The sequence below is a fragment of the Chlorocebus sabaeus genome, chromosome 16, assembly GCF_047675955.1.
Source record: "Chlorocebus sabaeus isolate Y175 chromosome 16, mChlSab1.0.hap1, whole genome shotgun sequence".
Lineage (NCBI taxonomy): Eukaryota > Metazoa > Chordata > Mammalia > Primates > Cercopithecidae > Chlorocebus > Chlorocebus sabaeus.
The window spans coordinates 46,705,007-46,730,068 of record NC_132919.1 but is presented as its reverse complement, the minus strand read 5'-3'; the positions used below and the strand labels follow the sequence as shown (position 1 = coordinate 46,730,068).

Genomic DNA, 25,062 nt, shown 5'->3' with positions numbered 1-25,062 from the left:
CTATTTTTTATATATATATATATATTATGTATTTATTATATACAGTATATATTATATATATGGCTATATATATTTTATATATATAAAATATATATATGGCTCTCTTTTTGAATCTTGGGATTTGACAGAATTCTAAATTTTATTTAAAAAATTAAAAATCTCCAATTAAGAGTCAGGAAACTTGGGTTCTGGTCCTAATTCTACCGCTAAATCTCCGTGACCTTGGGCAGGTCTCTTGCCCTTTCTGGCATTTGATTTTTCCTTTGTACATACAGGGGGTGCGCTGGAAGAGATGGCCTCAAAAGTTCCTCCCTCTGACACTGTCACTTTAGGTTGACACTTGGAGTAGACTTGTCCTTTCCAAGTCCAGGTCTATGTCTGGAAATGAGAGATGTGACCTTTCACAGAACCTCTACAAATTTTCATCGGCCATTGATAGTATCAGAGTCCCAATGAATATAGGTCATTCTTATTTAACACATCCTTTTCCAATTGATTTATATATATATATATATATATATATATATATGGGTAATATATATTTATCTATTATACGGTAATATATATATAGAGAACCAGCATGATTAGCCCCATCTCCCAGTTTAAAAGACTCAAAAAGGCAAAGTGGTTTACTGAATTCTGCCTTTTCCAAGATCACACAGCTAGTAAGTGGCAGAGAGGAGTGTTAAAGTCAGATCTTCTAAGTCAAAATGTTGCCCTCTGTCCGGTGGCCCAAGTGTCCAACTCTCAGGCCAGTGTTCTTCCCCTTAGTGTGTTTGTCCCTGCTTCCCTACAGCCCCCCTTCCAGGCCAAGCCAACCATTGCTCTTGGAGTCTGCCTCTCACCAGCAGATCCAATGAATAATCATGAGAGTAACCCTACTGTTGCCCTTTTTACTGCGGAGATGGGGATAGATTTATAGAACTGACTCTGGCTGGTATTTGGGAATGGATAATTACCTTCACTTACTATATCCTAGGCTGCTTTGGCTAAATATTTACTGCCCAGAATTCTGCCCTTTCCAACCAATTCTGAACACAGGCATGGCACAGGCAACTAAGTGGCATAATTCATTTGGGGCAACCATAAATCTAAGGCTTCTACCAGAAATGATGCGAAAAAAATTAATGGAACATGAAATCAAGTAAATGGAAGTGAGTACGGTAATTAGTTCATATTTTAATCCTCAGGTCTGTTTATTATCTGTCAACTGGGCGAGCAATTAAGTTGGCACTATTGAAATGATTAGCTTTGTTTCAGCAAAAGTTTATCGATATGTCAGTGCAAATGAATCCAGGGGTTTTAAATGGCTTTACTTTGAATTGTAGAGCAGCACATCCATGGAGCAGCTAGACATCGAATGATTTAATTTAGCAATATTATTGTCTAGATTACTTATATTTAATATCACTGAACTGTTCTGGAAGGTTATTGGGGAACATGGGCAGGGGAGATTTAAACTGCACAAAAGCATTGCTTCTGTTCTTAGGTTCTTAATGCAGTAGTATGATTGCCTTTTCATATTGAGACCAAGGAAGAATCTTTAAGATAGTATATTTTAGTTTTCCAATCTTTAATTCTCACATTTATCTCAATCAGGCACTATTATGGCTTGCTCTCACATTGGTGGTCTTTTCTCAGGGGTGATTTGGTGATTTCTAGATCCATTTCCTCATGGATGCTCATCATGGCTTATGTTTTGTAAAATAATCTGCCAATGTCTTTGCCATTTTGAGGCTGACTCTATAAATGCCCTTGTGATGGGGCTGTGCTCACAAATGCAGGAAATCTGGTTCTTAGGCTCTATTTGCTCTATGAGGTGACTAAATCAGGTGACCTAAAAAGGCTTTTTGAATCTTGGGATTTGACAGAATTCTAAATTTTATTTAAAAAATTAAAAATCTCCAATTAAGAGTCAGGAAACTTGGGTTCTGGTCCTAATTCTACCGCTAAATCTCCGTGACCTTGGGCAGGTCTCTTGCCCTTTCTGGCATTTGATTTTTCCCTTGTACCTACAGGGGGTGCACTGGAAGAGATGGCCTCAAAAGTTCCTTCCTCTGACACTGTCTCTTTAGGTGGACACTTGGAGTAGACTTGTCCTTTCCAAGTCCAGGTCTATGTCTGGAAATGAGAGATGTGACCTTTCACAGAACCTCTACAAATTTTCATCGGCCATTGATAGTATCAGAGTCCCAATGAATATAGGTCATTCTTATTTAACCCCTCCTTTTCCAATTGATTTTATTCCTGTGGCGTTGGAAATGAGTTAAAAAACACAGCCAGTTCATGGAAGTGTGGTGAACGGTACTCATGCCTGTAACTGCAGTGTCATTGGTTACTAAATAAATGAAGGTCTCATTCAACACTTGTAAAATGATAGCCATGGTCTCCATGGTGACAGGTCTGAGGCAGAACCCTGATCAAATTCCAGTTAATGCCTGTCTTTAATATTGTCTTTTGTAATGTAACATTACAAGCAAGGAGGGAGCTCCTTGCTTCCGATGAAACATCAGCAGAGAGATCAGAGTCAAGTGGAGGAGGATGGTGGCTGTCATATGCCATCCTGGAGGTCCAGGCCAGAGTTATGATGCAGATTAGGCTGGAGTCAATGGGATAATGAGTTGACTGCAGGAGGCTGTCTTCTAATGCAATGCCCTCTCTCTCAGGCTGCACTAGTGGTCTAATACTGGCAATTCAGGAACTGCTGACTTGATTGGGCTGTGCTTTCCCAGAAGTAATTATAAAAATGTCCAGAGGGAGAACTTCCTCTCCTTAGATCAGAGTCATCATCTGCTTGCTGATATTGCTGTAATGTGCCATACCACCATCTGAGCTTCTGTCTCTGTTTGCTTTGCTTCTCCAAGGCCAGTTTGCTCACTCTGGTGGGACTGGCTCTTGGAATCTAGAAATTTGACGTCTAGCATTGGCAAAGCTCCTTAGTCTGATCCTAGGCATAATTCCAGGGCTGAAATGAGGAATCTAAATGAATTTTTCTGGTACACAGACTCTCAATTGTTCCATTATTTCTCCCAGGTACTCCGAATTTACTTTCCTTGTATTTGTGAATAATTTAACATAAAAAATTCTAGAACCTCTGTTAATACTGACAACTTTATTAGGTTTGCCATTATGACTATACAATTTAATTCATGATATATTGGGCATAATTTGGATACTTTGAAAGCTACATTCTTAAATTATCTTCATTTACTCATTTAATCTCTACTCAGCAATATGTACCCGGTGCCCATTATGTGTATGGGGAGATATTTAAAAAGTACAACATACTCTGCGACTGTAGGGAGTTAACAGTCTGATTGGAAAGACAGGATCCTCTACTATACTGTAGGCTCCTTACAGGCAGGCACTATGGCCTATCAGTCGTTGAATTTCCCTACCAAGCTAGGGCCCAGAGCAGATGAGTAATCATTCGTATTGGGCTTATGGATAAACTGTGGGCTACATTACGTAGTGTTACAAATCAGAAGACCTGAGTTAAGTCCAATCTTGGTTATTTATTGCCTGCATGGTCTTGGGCCTTTGTTTCCCCAAGAAGGTAGTAACATTGAGAGCAACCTCCTTGAGGTTTATGATCAAATGGGAGAATTTCTGTCGCTGTGCTTTGGAATTTATTCAGAGTAAAAACTAAAGTCCATACAAAGTGCCTGTAGAGAGGACCTGCGTGGTCTGCAGCAGCCTCTGGCCATGCTCTGACCTCTCTGACCTCCTTCCCCATCACTCACACGTGTGCCCATGCTGCTTCTCCTCTTCCTTGCATGCTCACAGCTCCCTCCCACTTCAAAACCATGGTACTTGCGATTGCCTCTGCCTGGAATTTCCTTCCCCAGACATCTCCCTAGAAACCTCACAAATGTCATCTTCTCATTGAGGCCTATACTGGCCACGCTATTTAAACCTGTAACTCACTCCTTCCACTCCTCATTCTCTGATCTCTCTTGTTTTGCTTTAGTTCTGTCTCTGTAGCATTTATAATATTCTAAATTGACATGTACATTTACTCATTTATTATGTTATTATTTATTATCTGTCTCCCCCTGCTAGACTATAAGCACCTTACAGGTAGACATTTTATTTGTTTTATTCACTGTAGCACATAATAGACACTCAATCAATATTTGTTAACTGGATGAATGAATGAAGGTAAACCACAAAGCATGAACAGTGGCCAAGTGTTGGCAGTGAGATTCTGCAGCCACCTATGGGCACGACTGGGTGAGTTCTAGATTGTGCTACACAGTAATTAATTCAAGTCTATGCCCTGTACTTCCAATGGCTCTTAAATCGCTCCAGGGTAGCACTTAAATTGTTCAATCCTTTTGTGTCCTTTGCCACATTTAGGATAGGGCTAGGTGGGTGCCTTCTAAATACATTTTGAATTTCTCAAAGCAGATTTCTTTACCAGAGAAATTCCAGAACACGTCTTAGTAGTAGCTGCAGACTGAACCACTCTTCCTCTTTTACTGTTTCTAATGGAATTTAATGCTTTGGGTAGCCTTCATTTAAATGCTCCATCTTCAAGTTAAATGGGGCTGTATATTTCCTGTATAGTCAATGGATGCAACATCAGAATTTCAGGGGAAAAAAGCCTATAAGATTTTTGTTCCTGGGACACAAATGGTTGACTGAATTGTTGACTGCACAAACACCACTTAAGCACTGACTGTATGTCAGGCCCTGTGCTAGGTGCCTGGCATGCAAAGATGAATAGATCTTGTCCTTAAGAGGTTTACCAAGGTATTTATTCCCTCATTCAGCAAATATTTATTGACTATCCTCACATTCAGACAATGTATGACATGCTGGGAACACAGCAATAATCAGTATAAAATTCCCATCAATGAATGACTATGATTCCAATAGAAGTGAGATTAAACAGTTACAAGACCCACAGTGATGGGCAATATAATAGATTGGGGTCAGCTAAAAAGGCCAGGTAGTAAATATTTTGGCTTCTGCAAGCTGCATATGGTCAGTCAGTTTCTCTCTTTTTAATAGCATCCTTTAAAAATGTAAACCATTCTTAGCTCCTGGGCTGGACTTGGCCCACAGGGTATGGTTTGTAAACCCCTATAATAGATGAACACACAGGATCCTCTGGAAGTCAATGGGAGGCAGCACCTTCCTGTCTGGGAGGAGAGTAAGGGACTTGGGAAGCTATGATGGGGGACTGGTGGATGGGGGAAGGGAGATGGGGCTGGCATTCAGAGTAGAGGGAGCAGCTTTACCGTGGCATATAAGTAGCGCTTCCATATGTATTGTCCATGTACCTGTCCTTAAACATCCCAATCCTCATTCCCTCTCAATCTCCAATTGTGTCAACGGAGCATCTCTACCAGGAGGTCGTGGCAGAGCAGGAAAGTGCTAATTACATTGCCTGAGCACTCCTCACAAGCCATTCAATACCTAGGGGCCCTGGCTCTCAAGGATGTTCTCCTCAGCACTTTTCATACCCTAGCACACTTCAGGACAATTTGATGTTAGTTGCTTATTCCTACAAATTTGTGTTGCTTTAGTGAAACCAGCCTCTCAAGAATGCAAATAATTGATTCCTGGAAGAGGACAAGGCCTGCATTTTCTGTTGTTTAGTTTCAGTTGTTGGTTCTGAGATAATTGTTTTATCTTTTCTGATTCAGAGCCACTGAGAGAGAGAGAGAGAGAGAGAGAAAGAGAGAGAGAAAGAGAGAAAGAGAGAGAGACAGAGCATCCCATATTTTACATATGACTTCAATTCTCCCCTTTTAATTAAACACATCCTATCTATATCACCATAGCAACAGCTATGGACTCTTCCCTCTCTCAGATGTGTTTTGAGCAGGATCAGAGATTCCAGAGGCTGAGATCTAGCAAGGTCAAGGTGTTTCTACCTTGCTTTCAGAGGGAGCAGCAAGTGGGTCAGTTTGCACAGCTGTTCACCCCTTCTTCCCTTATGCTATCCAGAGAGAGCTATTTCATAATCCCCTTCTGCAATAAGCTTCAGATATAATCCATATTATGTGGTATTATCAATATACATATCCCTCAATAGACTCTACATATCTGTGGGCAGAAGCTACACTCTGGCCCATGCCTAGCTTGGAGCCTACCACATGGCGGAAGCACAAGAGCATGTGAAGAGTGGATGAAATTAACAGGAGGAATTGGCTGTAGATCTTGCATGAAGTGGCTGGTACAATTCTCAGTGTACCCCTCTGCCCCCTTGAAAAGAAGAACTAAAGGAAGGATTTTTAAATGACCTTGTCCAATGTATTCCAAATCAGGAAGATTCTTCTTGTCTAGCCCCACTACTGCAATGGAACCCAAGCCATGATTCTTTTCAAACATTATTTTTTGCCTGGCTAATGTATTTTCTTCTTTTCATAAATACCCTACTTTATACTGGACATTAACCATTTAGACATGATTAGCAAGCTAAGGGTCTTACTTATTAAAAAGTTAATTTTTCCTTCTTAAAGAAATTGAGACATTTGAATCCCTGAATATGCTCATTTATCACCAACCCCCAACAAGGAATCCAGGAGTTCTCTGTGTAGGACATGAGTAATTTTCATAAAAATGCAGTTGCTGACTGTGTCATACATCCACGCAGCTTTATAAAACAAAGCAAATGATTACCATCAATTACAATAACCTCACTAGACAAGACTGCAATTAATCTACAGCTCTTCAGATAACGACTGTTGCACTGTGCCAAGGAAAATGCCTGGCATTAATTGACTTATCACGATCAGCAATGATAGATAGGGCAGATGGCAATGTGATTATTCACTGTCAACAAAATAAACACTTGCTTTCTTGCTAGAGGTGTCTACTTGGGTCCTCTCAAAGGATAGCCAAAAATAGAGGCCAAAGGTGGCTTTGAAGGTAGCACAAAATAAAAATTAAGTTAACCAGATTCGCGCAATCTACCCACATAACAAACCTGCACGTGTACACTTTAATCTATAATAAAAGTTGAAATTCGTTTTTAAAAAAGTTAACCTTCAGGGTGAGATATATTGGCTTTTACTGAGGCTAATCCTCAGTAGAATACAATTGAAGGAAATTTCTATAAGAAAATCATGGATTGGCGTGGTGGCTCATGCCTGTAATCTCAGCACTTCAGGAGGCTGAGGTGGGTGGATCACTTGAGGTCAGGAGTTCAAGACCAGCCTGGCCAATAGTGAAACCCCATCTCTACTTAAAAAATAATTAAAAAAAAATTCTCCAGGCATGGTGGTGCACACCTGTAATCTCAGCTACTAGAGAGGCTGAGGCAGGAGAATTGCTTGAACCCAGGAGGCAGAGGTTACAGTGAACCAAGATCATGGCACTGCACTTCAGCCTGGTGGCAGAGCGAGACTCCATCTCAAAAAAAAAAAAAAAAAAAAAAAAAAAAAAAAAAAAAAAAATTACGAATTGTATAAAATTTCAGCATCAGAAGATACATTAAAACTGACAGTTTCCCCTGCTCATTTGAGTGTGAGTCACTTTTATGGAGTCACCAAATTCTGTTCAGTGCTTAATAACTCCAGTAATGGGGCTGGGTGCAGTGGATCACACCTATAATCCTAGCACTTTGGGAGGCCAAGACAAAAGAATTGCTTTAGCCCAGGAGTTAGAAGTTACAGTGAACTGTGATGGTGCTACCACTGTACTTCAGCCTGTGTAACAAAGTAAGACTCTTTCTCTCAAAATAAATAAATAAATAATAAATACATAAATAAAATAATTCCAGTAATAGGAAGTCACAATTTTCAGAGGGAAACTCATTTCATCAGTGTATCGTTTTCATCATTAGAACATATATGTAGCTGAATTCCATCTTTATGTAGCTTCCACCTATTGGCCATAGGTGTCTTCCCTTAGGCTACATAGAAGATGCCAAACTCTTGTTGCTCGCTGAAATCCTTAAATGGGATCTCAAAGGTCAACTGCTTATCGCACTACTTTGCATATAACATTGTTTTGGGGACTCTGAAATTCTGGTCTCTTGCACCTAAACCCATACCAGTTCGTCCATAGACCCCTGACATTGAGAGGTTTGGAAAGAAATGTGATTCGATGATCTACCCAGGGCAAGGTATAATTATACCTATGCTGAGGCCAGTGCTCAAGCCTACATTGAAGCAGTGGATGTGTGTGTGTGACCACCCTACTTGGGAAGCTGTTTTCCAAGTCTCATCAGTCTAGACAGCACCCAGCCTTGCCATTTTCCAGGGGACAATTACCAAAGTGTGCTCCTTCCCCCGCTTTTATGCAGTGTGATTTTGTTGATTAAGTCCCCTTGGTTTAGAAAACTGGGATAATTCAGGCGGACTTTCACCTAAAATTGGCATAGTGATTGCTAAACAAAATTTCTTGGGGAAAGTTTTACAAATGTACAAACCTGGACCCTATATCCTGCGACTCTGATTTAGCTGGTTTTGGGAAGGACTGAGAGGAAAGTATTTTGACAAGGCTTCCCAGTTCATTGTGATTTGCAACCCTGCTTACATGCTTTCTTCACTCATTGCTTTCTTCACTGGGAACACACAATAATGTACCATTGTGGAAATGCTTCACAAACCTAATCGTCAGACTCTCCTGGGAACTTTTTAAATGCAAATTCTTTGGTGTACCTGATACCTGTGGTCTGGGGTAGGTCTAGGAAAATTCATACACTAAGAGATCAAATTACTATATGTTTCCCTTAGGGATTTTGGAAGCACTCATTTACTCTAAAATTGTGGTTCATGTCTAAGTTACAAAGCACCCTTACCATATACTGAAGAAACAAGTGTCAGTAAAGAATAATACAATGTAAAGATTTTAGCCTACTGAACGTCTACATTTTATCAATTATTCATTTAAAAATTATTTCTACTCTGAGGCAGTGCTGTGATAGGTGCTGAAATATGACAGGATATGGGGGAGAAAAAGAAATAACGGAAAAGAAAAAAATGAGCAAGTAAGCCAATGGATAAAATAATTACAAACCTTAAAATAACTTAAGAGCAAGAATTCATCTAATTTTGAATATTCTCTAATTCAGACTGGAAGTACCCAGTTATGCTCAAATTCTGAGTTTCTGTCCTGCTTTCACTGTATTTCTTGTTGTACTCTAGTTCAGAATCTGCAACTTGGGAGCCTGGCATTACAATGCCTTTGGCAGACATCCCTAATCAATCCTAGCATTTTTTTCCCTACAGATTCAGGAGGGAGATCCATCCTACAGCTCAACCCTATTGTCTATACAGTCATTATTAATAGATCACAGATAAAATGCTAGATGAAATCTTCATGCAGCTTCTCCAGCACACACTGCCCTGACATGCCTCAGGGCTTTTGCTCACACTAGCCCTCATTTCCTGCTTTATCATTGTTGTTTATCAATCATTGAGTACTTTCAGTGTTCTTATATCTGGAATCCCACTTAATTTTTAAAATAACTTCTAGAGCTATCTAAACTGTGCCTTAGAAGGCTCAAGTAACATCCCAAGATCACACAGTGCATATCAAAGCGAGACTACAAAACTCAGGTCACTGGACTCCAAAGCTGATGGTCTTAAAGTTGTTCTTCATTGACTCTCTTTACAGCCCAGTTCAAAGGGCACCTTCTCTGTGAAGCTTCTCCTGACCCCTTCAAGCAAAATTTGTCACTTCTTCCTTTGAGTTTGCCAGAGCCTTTGTACATCCCCATTACAGCATGACATTATACTTTAATGACTTGAATATAGCACTCTTTGAGTTCCTCTGTGGTAGGAGCCTTTCTTTTTTTTAATCTCTGTATCCCTGGTAACTAGATGAGTGCCTAGGCAGGCTCTTATTGATGCATTTTGAATGCACATTAAAATCTGGCTGCTGGACTCATTAAGATTGTGGGTCTGTTTCCTAGTGCTTGGCCTTAACACCCTAAAAACAAGGCCAGATTTATACATGATCTTTAAAAAAATGAAAAGACCACATGCAATACATATTTTTGTAATTTCAAAGCTTTCCTGACATCAGTTATTGAGGACTCTTAAACAGAAACCTAGTTACAGGGCATTTAGGGTGTAAGGACCCCTGATCTCTAATTCATAAACGCCCTCCAGTATAAAGGGTGTAAAAGAGATCAAATTACCTACACCCTGCTTGTGAAGTGTCACACCACAGATGACAACTGTTTAAACCATAGCTTTTGTCCTATAAATGAAACTGTGGTTGGGCTCTCTGCTGTGGCTTGAGTTCTGTCTGGGTTGATGGTGGCACACAGTGACATTTCCATTTTGCAGAAACTCAGGAAACCTATTGAGTTGCCTGAAACTTATTTTATGGTATGTTATAGTTTTATGCAAATATGACTCATTACATTCAAAAGAAAAGTTATGGAATCTGTGCTATCATATGTGACACATGAGAGCCTGATCACCCAGATAGGTGTAAGTAAAGACATATTATATATATAAGGTGAGGGTTTGGGGCTGAAATAATGCTCTAGAAATATCATTGGGCATGAGTCTCAAGAGAGCCACACCAGTGTCTCAGAAGGAAAGAGCTAGTTTCACTGTAGCCTTCCCTGGAAAATACTAGAAGCTTGTTATTGACTTTGATGCCAATTTGCAAAAGACAGATGGAGAAAGAAGGCATGGGCCTTCTCATTTCATAGATTAGGGAAAATCTCTTTGTTATGTTATCCCATCTTGTACGTTGGCACCCAATCTTGTACGTTGACATTTAACCTTAGTACTTTGACAGACTAACATACCTCCCCAGAGAAGGCCTGTCCATTGAGGAGGTGCTCCGACCCTTGGCTGTCCTCACTCCCAAAGTGTAGTCGGATCTCCTCCAGCCGGTGGCTGTATGTCATGGGCCCTCCAGATATGTTGACCAAGTGCTCCTTGTCCAGGCGAAGGGATACATGTCTTCCAGTGTTGTACATGGTCCCACTGACCTGCAAGGCAATTAGCAACAGGTCAAGCAAGGCCCTCCTTCTATGCCTCCCCAAACCCAGCATGGTGCTTGGATCAACGCCTTTTGCTTCCTCTTGATGGGAAGATGGGCTAAATCCACATGTGGAGTAGGGAGTGGCAGCTGCCCCAGAGGGTGTATGTGGGATCTATAGTAATTTCTGTGAGGCATAAACCACGTGATGGCTTAGAAATTGAGGTAAGAGCTCACAGGAGACTTTTCACCAATTGTGACTAATATTTTGTGTGTTGCATCTTACAAAAAATGAACTTGTCCTTCTTACTGTAAGTGTTTGGAATGGAATGATACTGCAAGAGTTCTAAATCTCAGCTGTGAGAAATTGGAGAAAGCAGTTAGCAAGGGGTGAGATATTAAGAAGGCCAAATGAGACAGGGAAGAGAAAATGAGTGAACAGAAGCAGACACTCGTGGGAGATGGAAAGCCTAGGTCTGAATTCTCAAGCATCCTATATGGTGTGTCTTGGTTAGGTCCTTTTCCTGCCCTGCAACCAGACATTGCACAGAATCCTCATAGCTTGTGGGCCTCAAGTGTTAAACTAAAGGGATTCACTCAAGCTTCCAATTTCACAGATTCCTAGACTTACTCCTTATTCCTGATCCCATCTTGCTCCAGCCCCTCCAAACTGCTAACATGACTGCTGGGCATTCCTTTTCCTTCTTTCTTTTCTTGTTGGGACTTGATGTTCAGGTTCATTTTCCTGACTGTGACCTTAGCACTTCTCAACAATTGATTCTAGAACACTTGTTCCCACCTGAAGCTCTACTTTCTTACTCTCTTGGGTTGGCTTAGCTTTGGGAGTAGGATCTAGAGCTTAGGGGAGACGTTGAATGAGTCTGGAAGGCGTGTTTCTGGGTTACAGGAGGCTGAACTACTCGGATTTTCTTCCTACTTACTCTGACTTCTTTGCGCCAAGCCTTCAGCCCTAGTGATTCCTGAAGGGCTTCCTGTAACTTCTGATACCTTCATTAGATGTGGTTTTCATATATATGCTCTATAGCACTATCATTTGCCTGCCCCCCTTCCACCTTTCTGACACTGGTGTTGTGAATGAGTAGCTCTTGGGTTGTTCACCATGGCAGAGACCATAATGCTCACCAAACACTCCAGTGACTCATTTTGTTTCCTGCTACCTTACTGTAGAATGGAGCCCATGTGACTGGTGGGGGCCATGGGCTGGGAGGGGTCATGACAAGTATCACTTCCAGGTTGAAATAGTGGATTCCCTAGACTCACCTTCCCCTGGTACATCGACCAACGACATTATATGGAAATGGCAATGTAGTGCAGCGACTGCATGGAGCTCATGTCAGGCTCAGCCTCTAGAGATTACGTGCAGTTTACAAAAATGACAGGAATTCTTCCCCTCCCTATAACTACGCTCCCAACAATGTGACTTTGTAACTGCTGTCATCTAGATAAGAGGCTATTTCTCTACGTCGAGTCTGGGCTGGCCTTGTCACTTACTTTGGCCAACAGCATGTGCTACACACAATATGATAGTCCTGAGAGTAGACCTTGAGGGCACGCATGTTTCTTCATTTCTTCCTGGAGCTGTGAAACTACCATGCAAATGAGCCTGGGCTAGCCCGCTGGAGGATGGGACCACAGTGAGGAGAGCCATCCCAGGAGAGGCTGTCTAGACTGGCTATTCTGTGGCTGATCCACTAGCTGACTGGCCCAGCTGAGATCAGCTTAGCCTGGCCCAGATCAGAAATGCCCACTGACCATAGGCTTGGAGCTAAAAAGTTATTTAAGTCTCTAAAGTTTGGGGTTTGTTATGCAGCAAAAGGGAGCTGATATACACTAAGTCAGTCGTCTTCTTCCTCCTATGAAATCTGGAACTATCAACAGAAACTACTGAGTTCCTGAACTGCAAGGTCGCCTGGTCCCAACCATACTGTTAAGCAGAGAAAGTCAGATCAGAGAGAGGGGACTGAGGCAGATGTCCCAACATTGACAGAGGAGACCACACACTGGGGAAGAGGGGAGGGAATGGGGAGAATAACTACTTAGCTTCAGATGTCTTTGTGTCTCTTTGATCTAGTTCCTTCTAGAGGCCTGAACTGTACTTTGTAATATTCTACGCCTTACCAACACATTTTTTAACCTCAAGTTATCTATTCCTTGTAACTAAATGATCCATGCCAATGACTTCACTCCTGTTCTCCAGGCTCAAATAAATGTCTATTTAGTTAGTGTGAGATAATCAGAAGTTGTCTTCTTTTTATTTCCCATAACTTCCTTTGCAGTGCAATAGCTCAAGACAGATTTGTGTTTGACATGACTTCCATCTCTAAATATAACCTATTTTTCCTAATTATTAAGATAATACATAGGCATTATTATACGGTTTGAAAGATATGGGACAGCAAATAGACCACAATTTCACAATTAAATAGTAATCACCACTAATATTTTGGCATATAATTTTCACACTCATACCTATAGACCCATATCTTAATGAGATCATTTTATATATGTGCATTATAAATATATAATACTTTTCACTTGTATGTATATATGACTTTATATGTTATTCTCACTAACATATAGATAGTTCCATGTCATTAACTATTCTTTAGCAATATCACTTGCTAAATATGATGAAATGTCTACATCATATTTCCTTGTAAACGTGTATAGCTGATTGTTGAATCTTTACAGTCCTTTCACTTTTTCATTATTGTAAAAAAAAATCTGTAATAAACATCCTTATGGATCAATCTTTTCACTAATCCAGAGATATTTCATTATGCAAATTCCAGGTCAAACAGTGTGCACATTATTACAGCATTTACTGTGTATTGCTGCATCCATCTGCTATGGGGAGTAGATCCCACACAGCAGGGCTGGATCTCTGTAATTCCCTTCAAATGACATTAAGCACAGAACCATGGGATTCAATCCAGTGACATTCTGTGGTATAAAAGGCAACAAAAAACATTGCTCCAAGTTCCTATGACACGCATGCTTTGTGTAATTAGGCAAGTATCTTGGGCTTCCTAACACTTCTAGAAATCCTTTCATCTATGTCTGTCTAACATTCCCAAGAAAATTCTTGCCCATTGAATCAAGGCACTGACTACATTTTATGCTTGCCTGAATTTTCCCAGTACTTGGGAAACACACTGGCACCAGCGGGTGGAAAAATCAGGGGCCCTGGAGTCAAAAGATTCTCAGTCTGCCTCTTATTAGCCATGCGACCTAGGGTAGTTTACTTAATTTCTTGAAGCTTCAGTTTTCTTAACCATAGAGATAACAGAATTTCCTCCATGAAAATGACAGACAAAAAAGCTATAAGGCATATTGAAAACAAATAGCAAAATGACAAAGTCCCTTCTTATCAGTAATTACTTTAAATGTAAATGGATTCCACTTGTATACTGTATCTAAAGTAGCCAAAATCATAGAAACAGAAAGTAGAATCGTGATTGCCAGAGACTGAAGGAGGAAGAGAGAGTTAGTATTTAATGAGTATAAAGTTTCAGTTTCGCAAAATAAAAAGAGTTCTGGAAACAGATGGTGGTAATGGCTGTACAACAATATGAATGTACTTAACACCACTGAATTGTACACTAAAAATGGTTAAGATGGTAAATTTTATGTCATATGTATTTTACAACAATAAAAAGTTGGTAAAAATTGCCCTCACGAGGTTGTGATAATTAACTAATACATGCAATGGTCACAAATGTTCATTCTCTTCCTTCCCTTACTCTTGGCTATTATGGCATGGGTGCCTAGGTGATAATGAAGGTTTCTTGTTGATCTTTCTTCCCCATGTCTTCCCAAATTCCCAGAGCCTGGTGGAATATAATGTTGCTTGTTAAATGTCATCCTGAAGAACTGGAGCTAACTTGTGCCTTGTGAGGATTCACTGGCCTCTCATTTTGGATTTTAAGGCGCTAGACATGAGGAGAATGCAAGATCATCTTGAAGGCCATGAAGTAAACCCCAAACCAGAAGCGGGAATACACCAGAGTGCCTTCTAGTTCTTCAATCCCACTTCCAGACCCCTTCTGCATACATGGCTTTGTCTTCATTCATTCATTCAGTTGGCCATTTACTCAGAACAGAACATTAAATGCACCTAACTGTGTGCTAGGAGCTGGGGACAGTATGACTGTGAGCAAAGCCAGTCCCTCTCCCTGCCATCATGGAGCTCACACTCCATTATGGAGAGACCTGAATGGGGGCACAAAGTTATGGGCAATCCATAACTGCTATCATTTTCCTATGTGTTCTTACAATGAGATGCAATACCCCCTTATCCCCACTCTTCCCCTAGACACTGAAATAACATTAATTTGTATTAATCAAAAAAAAGCTGTGTAGCCAGGGTATGGTTTGTTGCACTTTAATTTAAAAATAAAGGCTTGACAATGTTATGTATGATATCTAAGGGTACATCTGCACTGTAGTAATTAACATTGCAGCAGTGTCATTTTATCTTGAATGCTAATTACTGTGTTTTCAATGAACTACTTTGGTGCACAGCATGTTGAAAAAAGTTGTATTATACAGACCAGGAAACAAAACAGAATGGAGAAGTTGAAGCTGCAAGGGATGTCCAGGTTGCCTCTGGCTGCCTCACAGTTCTTTTTGTTTTATCTTAATTCACTGCAAAATAAGGTGTGAGATGTGTGTGATATCCATTTTAACAGCAAAGGAAGTAAGTGGGGGTTGGTGAAGGTTCAGTGACTTATCTAGAATCACACAGTGGCAGGTGGCAAACCCAGGTCTTCTGATTCCAAGACTAATAATCTCAATGTAAGCAAACGCAAGTATCCTTGCTCATTTCAGATAAAAAAAAAATACGTTGGGGGGCCAGGCACATTGGCTCATGCCTGTAATCCTAGCATTTTGGGAGGTCGAGGCAGGCGGATCACCTGAGGTCAGGGGCTTGAGACCAGCCTGGCCAACATAGTGAAACCCCGTCTCTACTAAAAATACGATTAGCTGGATGTGGTGGTGTGTGCCTGTAATCCCAGCTACTTGGAAGGCTGAGGCAGGAGAATTGCTTGAACCCAGGAGGTGGACGTTGCAGTAGCTGAGATCGCACCACTGCAGCCTGGGTGACAGGGCGAGACTCCATCTCAAAAATAAATAAATAAATAAAAATTAAAATTAAAAATAAGTAAATAAAAAATATGTTGGGGATTTTCATTTCTTCTCCAGTCTGTATTTGCCGATCTTAGGCAGTTCCAGAAAAAGCGGGATCTTTTTCAGGAAAAGACAGGACTATAATTGGACACTAGGCTGCTGAAGTTCATCCTAGGAGGAGGCTTCGAGAAACCTGAAGGTTAAGGAAGTCCCTCAATTTCCTCACCTGCAGAATTCATTCTGGTTTGAGACTGGAGCTACATATATTGAGGGAAGCAGGTAATAGGTCCTCCACAGATATGCCTGTCCAGGTTTTATGTCAATCAATATTATCTTGATAACTTGAAACCACCTAGAAGTAATATGTTCCTTTGCAAAGCAAAAATTTTAGCCTGGTATATTTATTTTGCAAAATTAGATATCCTTGCATAGCAAACACAGTGCTTTGAAGCAGTCTGTGATTCAGGGCCTCTAATAAATGGGGTCATCTTTTTTCATTCTGGTGACACCATCATGTTAGAGGGAAATAAATTTGGTCAACGCATTTTTTTTTTTTTTTTTTGAGATGGAGTCTCACTCTGTCACCCAAGCTGGAGTGCAGTGGCGCGATCTCGGCTCACTGCAAGCTCTGCCTCCTGGGTTCACACCATTCTCCTGCCTCAGCCTCCTAAGTAGCTGGGACTACAGGCGCCCACCACCACACCCGGCCAATTTTTTGTATTTTTAGTAGAGATGGGGTTTCACTGTGTTAGCCAGGATGGTCTTGATCTCCTGACCTCGTGATCCGCCCGCCTCGGCCTCCCAAAGTGCTGGGATTACAGGCGTGAGCCACCGTGCTTAGCCGGTCAATGCATTTTTAAGGTAAGAAAAATTTTCCTTCTTTGAAAGTCGTCTACCACCCTGTTCATAACAGATGGCATCTTGGTTAGAACCTTTACTGGGTATCACGGGGGGGGGGGGTGGTAAATTCTGAACCTGAACTTTCTCTGTTAATCATCACAATTTCTCCCTCACCAAACTCAGCACCAAACATGGTGTGGTACTTGACACCCTACCATTTGCTTATTCTCAGCGGGAAGATATTAGGTTAAACCCACATGTGGAGGGAAGGCCTCCCACAGGGCATACCTGTCTTACCTGGCTTCTATGACACTTTCCATAGAAGCAAACCGCCATCAGTCTGGGGCCAGAACTTGACCTCAGCTATCTTTGGCTCTAAAGCCTATGCTTTTAACCACTGGAAATTATTAAGTTGGGCAGCTTTTTTTTTTTTTTTTTTTTTTTTTTTTTTTTTTTTTTTTTTTTGAAACAGAGTCTCGCTCTGTCACCCAGGCTGGAGTGTAGTGGTGTGATCTTGGCTCACTGCAACCTCCGCCTCCTGGGTTCAAGCGACTCTCCCACCACAGCCTCCCGAATAGCTGGGATTACAGGCACCTGCCATCATGCCTGGCTAAATTTTGTATTTTTAGTAGAGACAGGGTTTCACCATATTGGCCAGGCTGGTCTCGAACTCCTGACCTCAGGTGATCCATCTTCCGTGGCCTCCCAAAGTGCTGGGATTACAGGCGTGAACCACCACACCCAGCCAAAGATGGTTATTTAACAACATAATATTTCGGCATTTTCTTCAAGAGGTGGGTTGACAGTGTAGGAGCCTCACAGTATTTTGGAGTTCAGGATGTTTAGGATTACTTACTGTTTACTCAGGGTTCTCTAGAGAAACAGAATAGTGTGTGTGTGTGTGTGTGTGTGGTGTGTGTGTACATATATAGGTAAAATAGTGTGTGTGGATACATATATAGGTAAAATAAAGAGACAACACATGCGCACACACACACACAGAAAATAAAGAGATTTTAAGAAATTGTCTCATCTAATAATGGACATTGGCAGGGTGGGCCTGCAGGCTGGAGACAAGAGCTGATGCTGCATTTTACCTCTGAAGGTCCCCTGCTGCAGAATTCCTCCTTATTCAGGGAGGTCAGTCTTTTTGATCTCTTGAGGCCTTCCACTGACTGGATGAGGCCCATCAACCTTATGCAAGGCAATATGCTTTACTCAAATTCCAGTGATTTAAATGTTTATCTCATCCATAGACACTCTCACAGAAATATCCCAATTAATGGTTGACCAACTATTGAGTGCCATGTCCCAGCCAAGTTAACACATCAATTAACCACTGCACTTATTTTCAAATTCTATTTGCCTTCTTTATTACATCTGTTCAAATAGCTCTTAACCAAGTAGTCATTCTGATACCACACATAAAGGGTTATATTATACTAATATGCATGTGTGTATATATACATGCATATATTATATAGCTACCTTATCTATATCTGTATATATTATACATATATGTATATTATATTTAATACAAACACATATGCATTTTATCTATATATTTCCTACATCACATAATTTTAAAAGTCAGCTATACAAAGACTGTTTTCCAAATGTCAGTCACATGGAAGGAGAACCAGTTTGAAAAAATGCACATCTGAATGATAGAACAATTACAAAGAAGTAATTTAACTTTTCTTATTAAAGAACAAGGCAGTTTTATCCTTGAGTATAGATGGGACCATGGAGATTATTTTGATATAAATCCCTTATTGTTTTTGGTCTTAGATGTTGTATAAACTCGTATTTTGAGATAAAAAAAGAGGAGGAGGTGTATTTTATAAAGACCAATTCACAAAATACACATGTCAAAGGTCTTTTGGTTTAATGGAGATAGTGCTTGTAGGGTGGATGTTTATTGCAGAAAGCTAAGCTAGAGGAAATCTTACCTTCAGAAATTCCAAAAGATTCAATAAGTAGCTACTTGCTTGATGTGACACAAAGATTATGTGAGGTTTCCGATATGTTCTCTCTCAAGGCAGGCTGACTCAGATCTCCTCTAATATAGTAAAAAATAATTATCTACAGCTCAAATGGAAATAAAACACCACACATGGAGTAGCTGAGAGGAAACAGAATTTCAGTTGTGTAGAAGGAAGAGATGGCCCATCTGACGTGTACAGGAGCTACTTGCATTCTTAACCCAGTTAGTTAGGAAAGGAAGGGTGGAGGACACCTACTAATCTGGAGGATTTACTATGTGTCAGTTGTGGTACCACTTTTTAGATTAGAAAACCAGGTACAGGTAGGCTAAGAATTCTACTCAAAAATACAAAAGGAAAAAGTGAGGGGACTAGGATTCAAATCCTCATGACCCAAAGCTGATGCTCTTCCCAAGGTCTCAAAGAGCAGCTTCTAAGTCACTGTAGAGAGGGTGCACTCCCATTTCTCAGTGACCATGTACATTTCAGAAATGTAATAATGTCCATTTTATTTATTTACTATTCTATATGGAATTGGCACCTGGGCCCTCTTCACTGATAACATAGGAGAGCTGGCATTCTTGCCTTTGGGATCTGGGATATAATCTTATTCAGCAGATTTTTTTTTTTAACCAACAAGAATGAGCTTGAATCAACAGCTTTTCTTTTACTATAACTATAAAACACATAACTATAAACACGTTGGGTGGTGATGGATCACAACATTGACAACAGTGGCTTGACTGTGGTGTACTCTGGGCCATGTATTCAGGCCCTTTCTATACATCATCTCATTTCATCCTTATGCTGCCCAGGTGAGGAAGGCATTATCCATATTCTACGTATGAGGAGACAGAAGCTCAAAGGGGTTAAAGGATTTTACCTAAAGCACCACAGTTAGAAATTGGCAGTCCCAGAATTCTAGCCCAGGCCTATTTGACTGCACATTCTATAGCTCTTTGAAAGAGAAGTCAGAGTTGGTAGGAAGAGTGTTGGGAAGATGAGGTAAGTTTTTAAAAAGCTTCTGGGGTTAGGGATCAATTCTTAATTAAAATACGACACCTGCATGGTTATGCCAGATTGGGTTTAATTTGTCCAGACCTGGTCTAGACCCAGGGTGGCAGGGCAATTCCAATCCCTGCTTGCTGGGAGTTGAGAGATGGATCATACCTGCCTCTCCTAGTGCCGAGTAACTGGGTGGCTGAGCCCATAATGTTGGAAGACCACTCAGTGAAGAAGGTTCAACAGCCATGTCATGAATTAGGTGACCTTTCTTTGCAACCAAAGTTTCCTGTTATATGTCTCTGGCCACTCTGCTGAGGTGTACAATAGGCCTTCTTTGCAATGTAATTAGTGAGTCTGAGATTCAAGAACACCACTTAATCTAGTTTTCTGCAAAGTAGCTCAAGAGATCAAAAGGCTGATTTGTAACGAGTGAATACAAAAAGCCAGCGTGCTGCTTGCTTACATGGGAACTCTGGAAGCATCAATGCAAGAAAAAAAAATTAGTGCCAAAAACTGGAGTCAAATCATTGGCTTCAGTGCAGCATAGCAGACACATAGATTAGCAAACTTAAGGGGGGTGTGGATTCTAAAGCTAAAGGACTTCAGAGATCATCAAGCCCAACCTCTTATTCAATAAACCAGGAAACTGAGACACAGAGTGGTTGAGTGAGCTGTCCAGGATTATGCAAACAAGCAGCAAACCCAAGATTAGAAATCAACCCACTGACTGTTTCTTGCTTTGTGTGACACACTTCCCCCTCCTCTTATTCTCTTGCTTTTCCTTTAAATTATCTTATGCTGAGGGTACCTAAGAATACTGACTCAAAGTTAGAAATGCTAGAGTACTATAATAAGTGTGTGTATATACAACTACCACAGCCTACAGAAAAATAGAAACAATTCAAGTTGACATCTGGACCTGCCATTTACATGACACTATGTATCTAGATACTGGGTTCTTCTCAGTGTTTGTCCAGATGTTTTATGCTATGTAGATTTCATAGTATTGATTACAAATGGAAAAGATTAGAGGCTAGATGAGAGCACGGTGGCAGAGGGTGTGGAGCTTTAGGAGTAGGCATGCATTTTTTTTTGCAATGCATCTTTGAAAGAAAGCAGAAGGAAAATATTTGGAGCTCATAGGCTGGGGCTGTTAGGAAGAGAGTGGCTTAGACGTAGGTACATAAGAAAACAGAACCAGAATGGAGTGATCTGCTTCGAGTTACCATGGGTGGGATTGGGTACAGGAGTTGATGTACTTCTAAGATTTCACTCACTACTCTTAATCCTGCAGGGAAAATAGTGGTTTTTTTCCTTGGTAATGCTAAGTTTACTCTGATCTTTCTTTTACCCATCCATCTGAGTCAGCCTGTGTTTCCTCTGTGAAAAGAATAGGATTTTGGCATCTACACTGAAAAACTAGATGAAATGATCACATGTGCTGTTTATTGTATTAATCCTATTATTATTAAAAACATTGAATCTCTTTTTGATAATATTGACTCTTCAAATAATAGATGATTTATTTGCACACTCTGCAGGGATGCTAGGTGGCACCATTGCAGTGAAGCATCTCTTCAACTTGATTGATGGTAGTAATGACAGAAGACACAGAGAACAGGTGTGAATGATGTTGCCTGGTTCACTAAGGCATGGGCTAAGTCAAGAGAATGCTCCCTTTCCTCCATCCAATCCAAGGATACCATGGGCTCATGACTGGCGTTAGGCCGAACATGTTCTTGACACACGTAGTCACTGGCACTGAAGCCCTTCACCTACTTCAGGCTGCCCAGCCTCTGACCAGGAAGGCACACTTCAGAGAGTGGTACCTGGAATGAGTTTTTCCCTCACAACCCTGGTATGTGGGTTTCCGGGGGCGAGTCCCATGTATTTCTTTCTTACTGAACCACCACTGCTAACCAATGGTTTTATTAGTTTAATATTGTTATTTTAATAATTTCGTATTATAAGTAAAATTTAAATTTGATCATTTGTCTTCTGTGTCTGCTCAGATGCCTTATGAACATTTAAAATCCTGACACAAAACCTGCGAGGTCAGCATGAGCTTCCCATTTTCCAGTAGGAGGGTGGTGCCACGTGCTCAGCTCATACGGCCTGCGGGTCCAAGAGCCAGACTGTGAATGCAAGACTGTCCGATCTAAAGCCAATCTCCTTATGCTTCACCGTGCTTCTCTCAACTGTCAACAAGCAGGCCGAGTCCGAAAGACCCCAGTTCAGTCTGGGTTTTTGGTTTAGTTCTCCAATTCCTTTACCTGGGTTAAAACTCTGCTTTAAACCTTAGCCCACTAGCGTGTGGAGAGCCTGGAGGGTTCTTGTCAAGCCCATCATTGTTGGTTGTCTGGATCCAATTTTTTTTTTTTTTTTTTAGCTTCTTACTTAGTGAGTGGCTGGAGTCTTATGCCAACTGGATAAAGTTACTGGAACCAAGATGGTACCAGCTGATTGATTAGCAGTATGTCCCCAATGGAATCGCCTGTGCTGCTGCTCTTTTCATGAGTTGGGGACCCACCTTAGCTGTCAATGCCAGCCCAAATTGAGATTGGGTTGAGTACACTTCTTTGCTCTGTGTGCTTAAAATATACTTTAATATATCAAATATATTTAATATATGTAAATATGTAATATATAAAATATTTAATATATATTTTATTATATGTAATCTGTATTTAATATATTTAATTTTTTGTAAGGATAATATAGGCATGACTGGATGTCTATTTACCTTTCTTGATTCCTGAAAAATGTTTCGTTTCCATTTGTTGAATGAAAATGGATAAGGTTTTGCTTTGAGCATCATCTGGGTACCTGGTCCAAGCTCCACCCCCCATTCTGCCTCAGTAGGTCTGAGGTAGGACTCGGGAATCTGATGTCTTCCTCTTCTGGGCTTCCTTTGATGTTCATTTGAACTGAGTCTGACAGTTCTTCAGTACAGGGGGAAGGGGCACAGTAATATAGAGTGAGTTTTTTTATCCTTTCTCCATCCTCCCTTCATGCCTTAAGGAATTGCTTTGATAATTATAAAGATATAGCACTAAAGCTCTTTCTAAATATATGTAGTGGGTTATACTTTGATTCATCTTCAGGCCACCGTTTTTCCCTAAACTACGAAAATTCAAGGTTAGGCTGCTTTAATTAACATACTAAAACTTGCCTTAGAAAGCTTATTTCTAGTTTAATGTCATTTAATTCAATCCCTGATTCACAGGGCTTTAGGCAAATAACTCCCAATCTCCAGTTATTTTATCTCCAAAGAGGAAAATGCCTTTTAAGGGGTGCCTGTGGGACACAGTGGCGCACAAGACACTGGCAGGGTCCATAGATCATTTTCTTAACGTTCCCCATGTGGTCGTCACTGGTCAGATGTTAACATCCTCAATACCAGTTTTTCAAAGAAAGTAGAAATAGCAAATGCTTGGGGGATAATTAGATAGTAAGTCTCTTTGCTCATTCCTCATTTCATTGTATGCAAGTTCAAGATGTAATATTTATTTCCCGTGGTGTCTAGGCTCTCGCTCACTGTGAGTGCTGTGCTCTAGGACGCACTCAGATAGCCACAGTGGTCAGCAGGCAGTGTAAATCAGTGAGACAGGCCAGGTGTGTGACAGCAGGGAGTGGTGGAGATGGTGGCAGTATGGAGGAGCATCATCTCTCGTCTCTCGGACGTCTTTGGGGCAGTATTCAGGACACTGGGAGCTGGCCTCTGGAGGAGGGACAGAAAGAAATGCAGGAAAAGGAGGGGATGGGATGCCAGACTCATTTTTCATTTTGTGCTCTTTCATCTTGTTTGAATTTTGAAAATAAACAGAATGATTTTTAAAATGAAATGAAATATTCTGTAGACAACCACATCGGATGGTATAACCTGGGCTGTTACAAGAGTCCTGTACAATACAGCAGCTATCCAGCTGAAACAGAAGGCAAGCTACATCTGCAATCTTTAAATTTTCTAGTAGCCACATTAATGAAACAAAACAGTGAGATTAACATTAGGAGTATATTTCATGTAACCCAATATATTCAAAATATTATTTCAACATGTAATCGATATAATAATTATGAATGAGGTGTTTTACATTCATTTTTCATAAATCTTGGAAATGTAATATGTATTTTGTACTCAAAACACATTACAATTCGAACTCACCACATTTCAGGGACTCAATCGCGGCATGTGGCTAGTGGCTGCCATACTGGAAGTGCAGCCTGGTCAGTCTTCCTTCACAGGCCGCCCTCCCTCATGCAAACACAGCTATATTAAGGAGTGGCCAGCTGGGCAGCTGCTGAGGATACCAGGCTCTGAGGAGGCTTAAACACTCCATGAATAAATTAGGTATCTAATGCCAATAACTTATACTTGTTTCCTATCCCCAAAATAGACAGATAGCCCTCTATCTGTTGAGGTTTCTTTCTTTTTGTGTGTGTGATTCATATTGTAAGTTTTATGGGCCAACCACCCTGGGAGCAGCCAAGTGACAGTCGCCTGGGTTGGCAGTTAGAATCTATTGATGTTGAAACTCAGTAATGCATAGCTTAGTGCTATTTACTAGGAATACATAATGTGTCCCATTATCTAAATTATAAGCCTCTTAATATCTCTCCTAAGAATTTGGTTGAATTTCAACATCATTAAAAAAAACCCTGAAAAGATAAATGACATAAAAGTGGGAAACCTTTTGTTCACAAGTATATTTGGTGGGGGATGATGGAAGAATTCCCAGGGGCTTTCATTTCACTACTTCTTCCTCCTCCCAAGATTGTATAATCTCTGCTCCCATCTTGAAGGTCAATCATTTATTCTATTCATCAAAGCTCCTGGTCTTGTCAGTTAATGACTGTGAATTTGATATTTCACATTGCTGTCCAGTTTTCACGTATTTGCATTTCTCAGTGGCTCTGCAAGTGTAATGAACATTTTCTGTGCCATGGAAGCAAGGCGTTGGGTCCTAAACTGATAAATAAACATCCACAACCAAAATCCAAACAGGTCTCTACCCTTCATGCATGTATTATTGGATTCACCACTGTTGCTATCTACTACTGAAGCCCTTAACAAGTGAGGTGTGACCACGGAAATTTCTAGAAACTGCACGCATCCTTTCTAGAAGCAGGCAACCAAGGAGATTACATTTTCTAACTAGAGGTCAAATCTAGATATACT

General features: G+C 40.6%; 1 protein-coding gene across 1 annotated transcript in view; it reads right to left on the bottom strand.

The window, feature by feature from the left end:
* Positions 1–25,062, bottom strand: part of CA10 (carbonic anhydrase 10) — a 556,758-nt gene that overhangs the window by 103,960 nt on the left and 427,736 nt on the right. Inside the window, exon 4 of the mRNA XM_008011426.3 lies at positions 10,727–10,912. Within this exon, the coding sequence (XP_008009617.1) occupies positions 10,727–10,912 (186 nt within the window). The remainder of the gene's footprint in view (positions 1–10,726; positions 10,913–25,062) is intronic.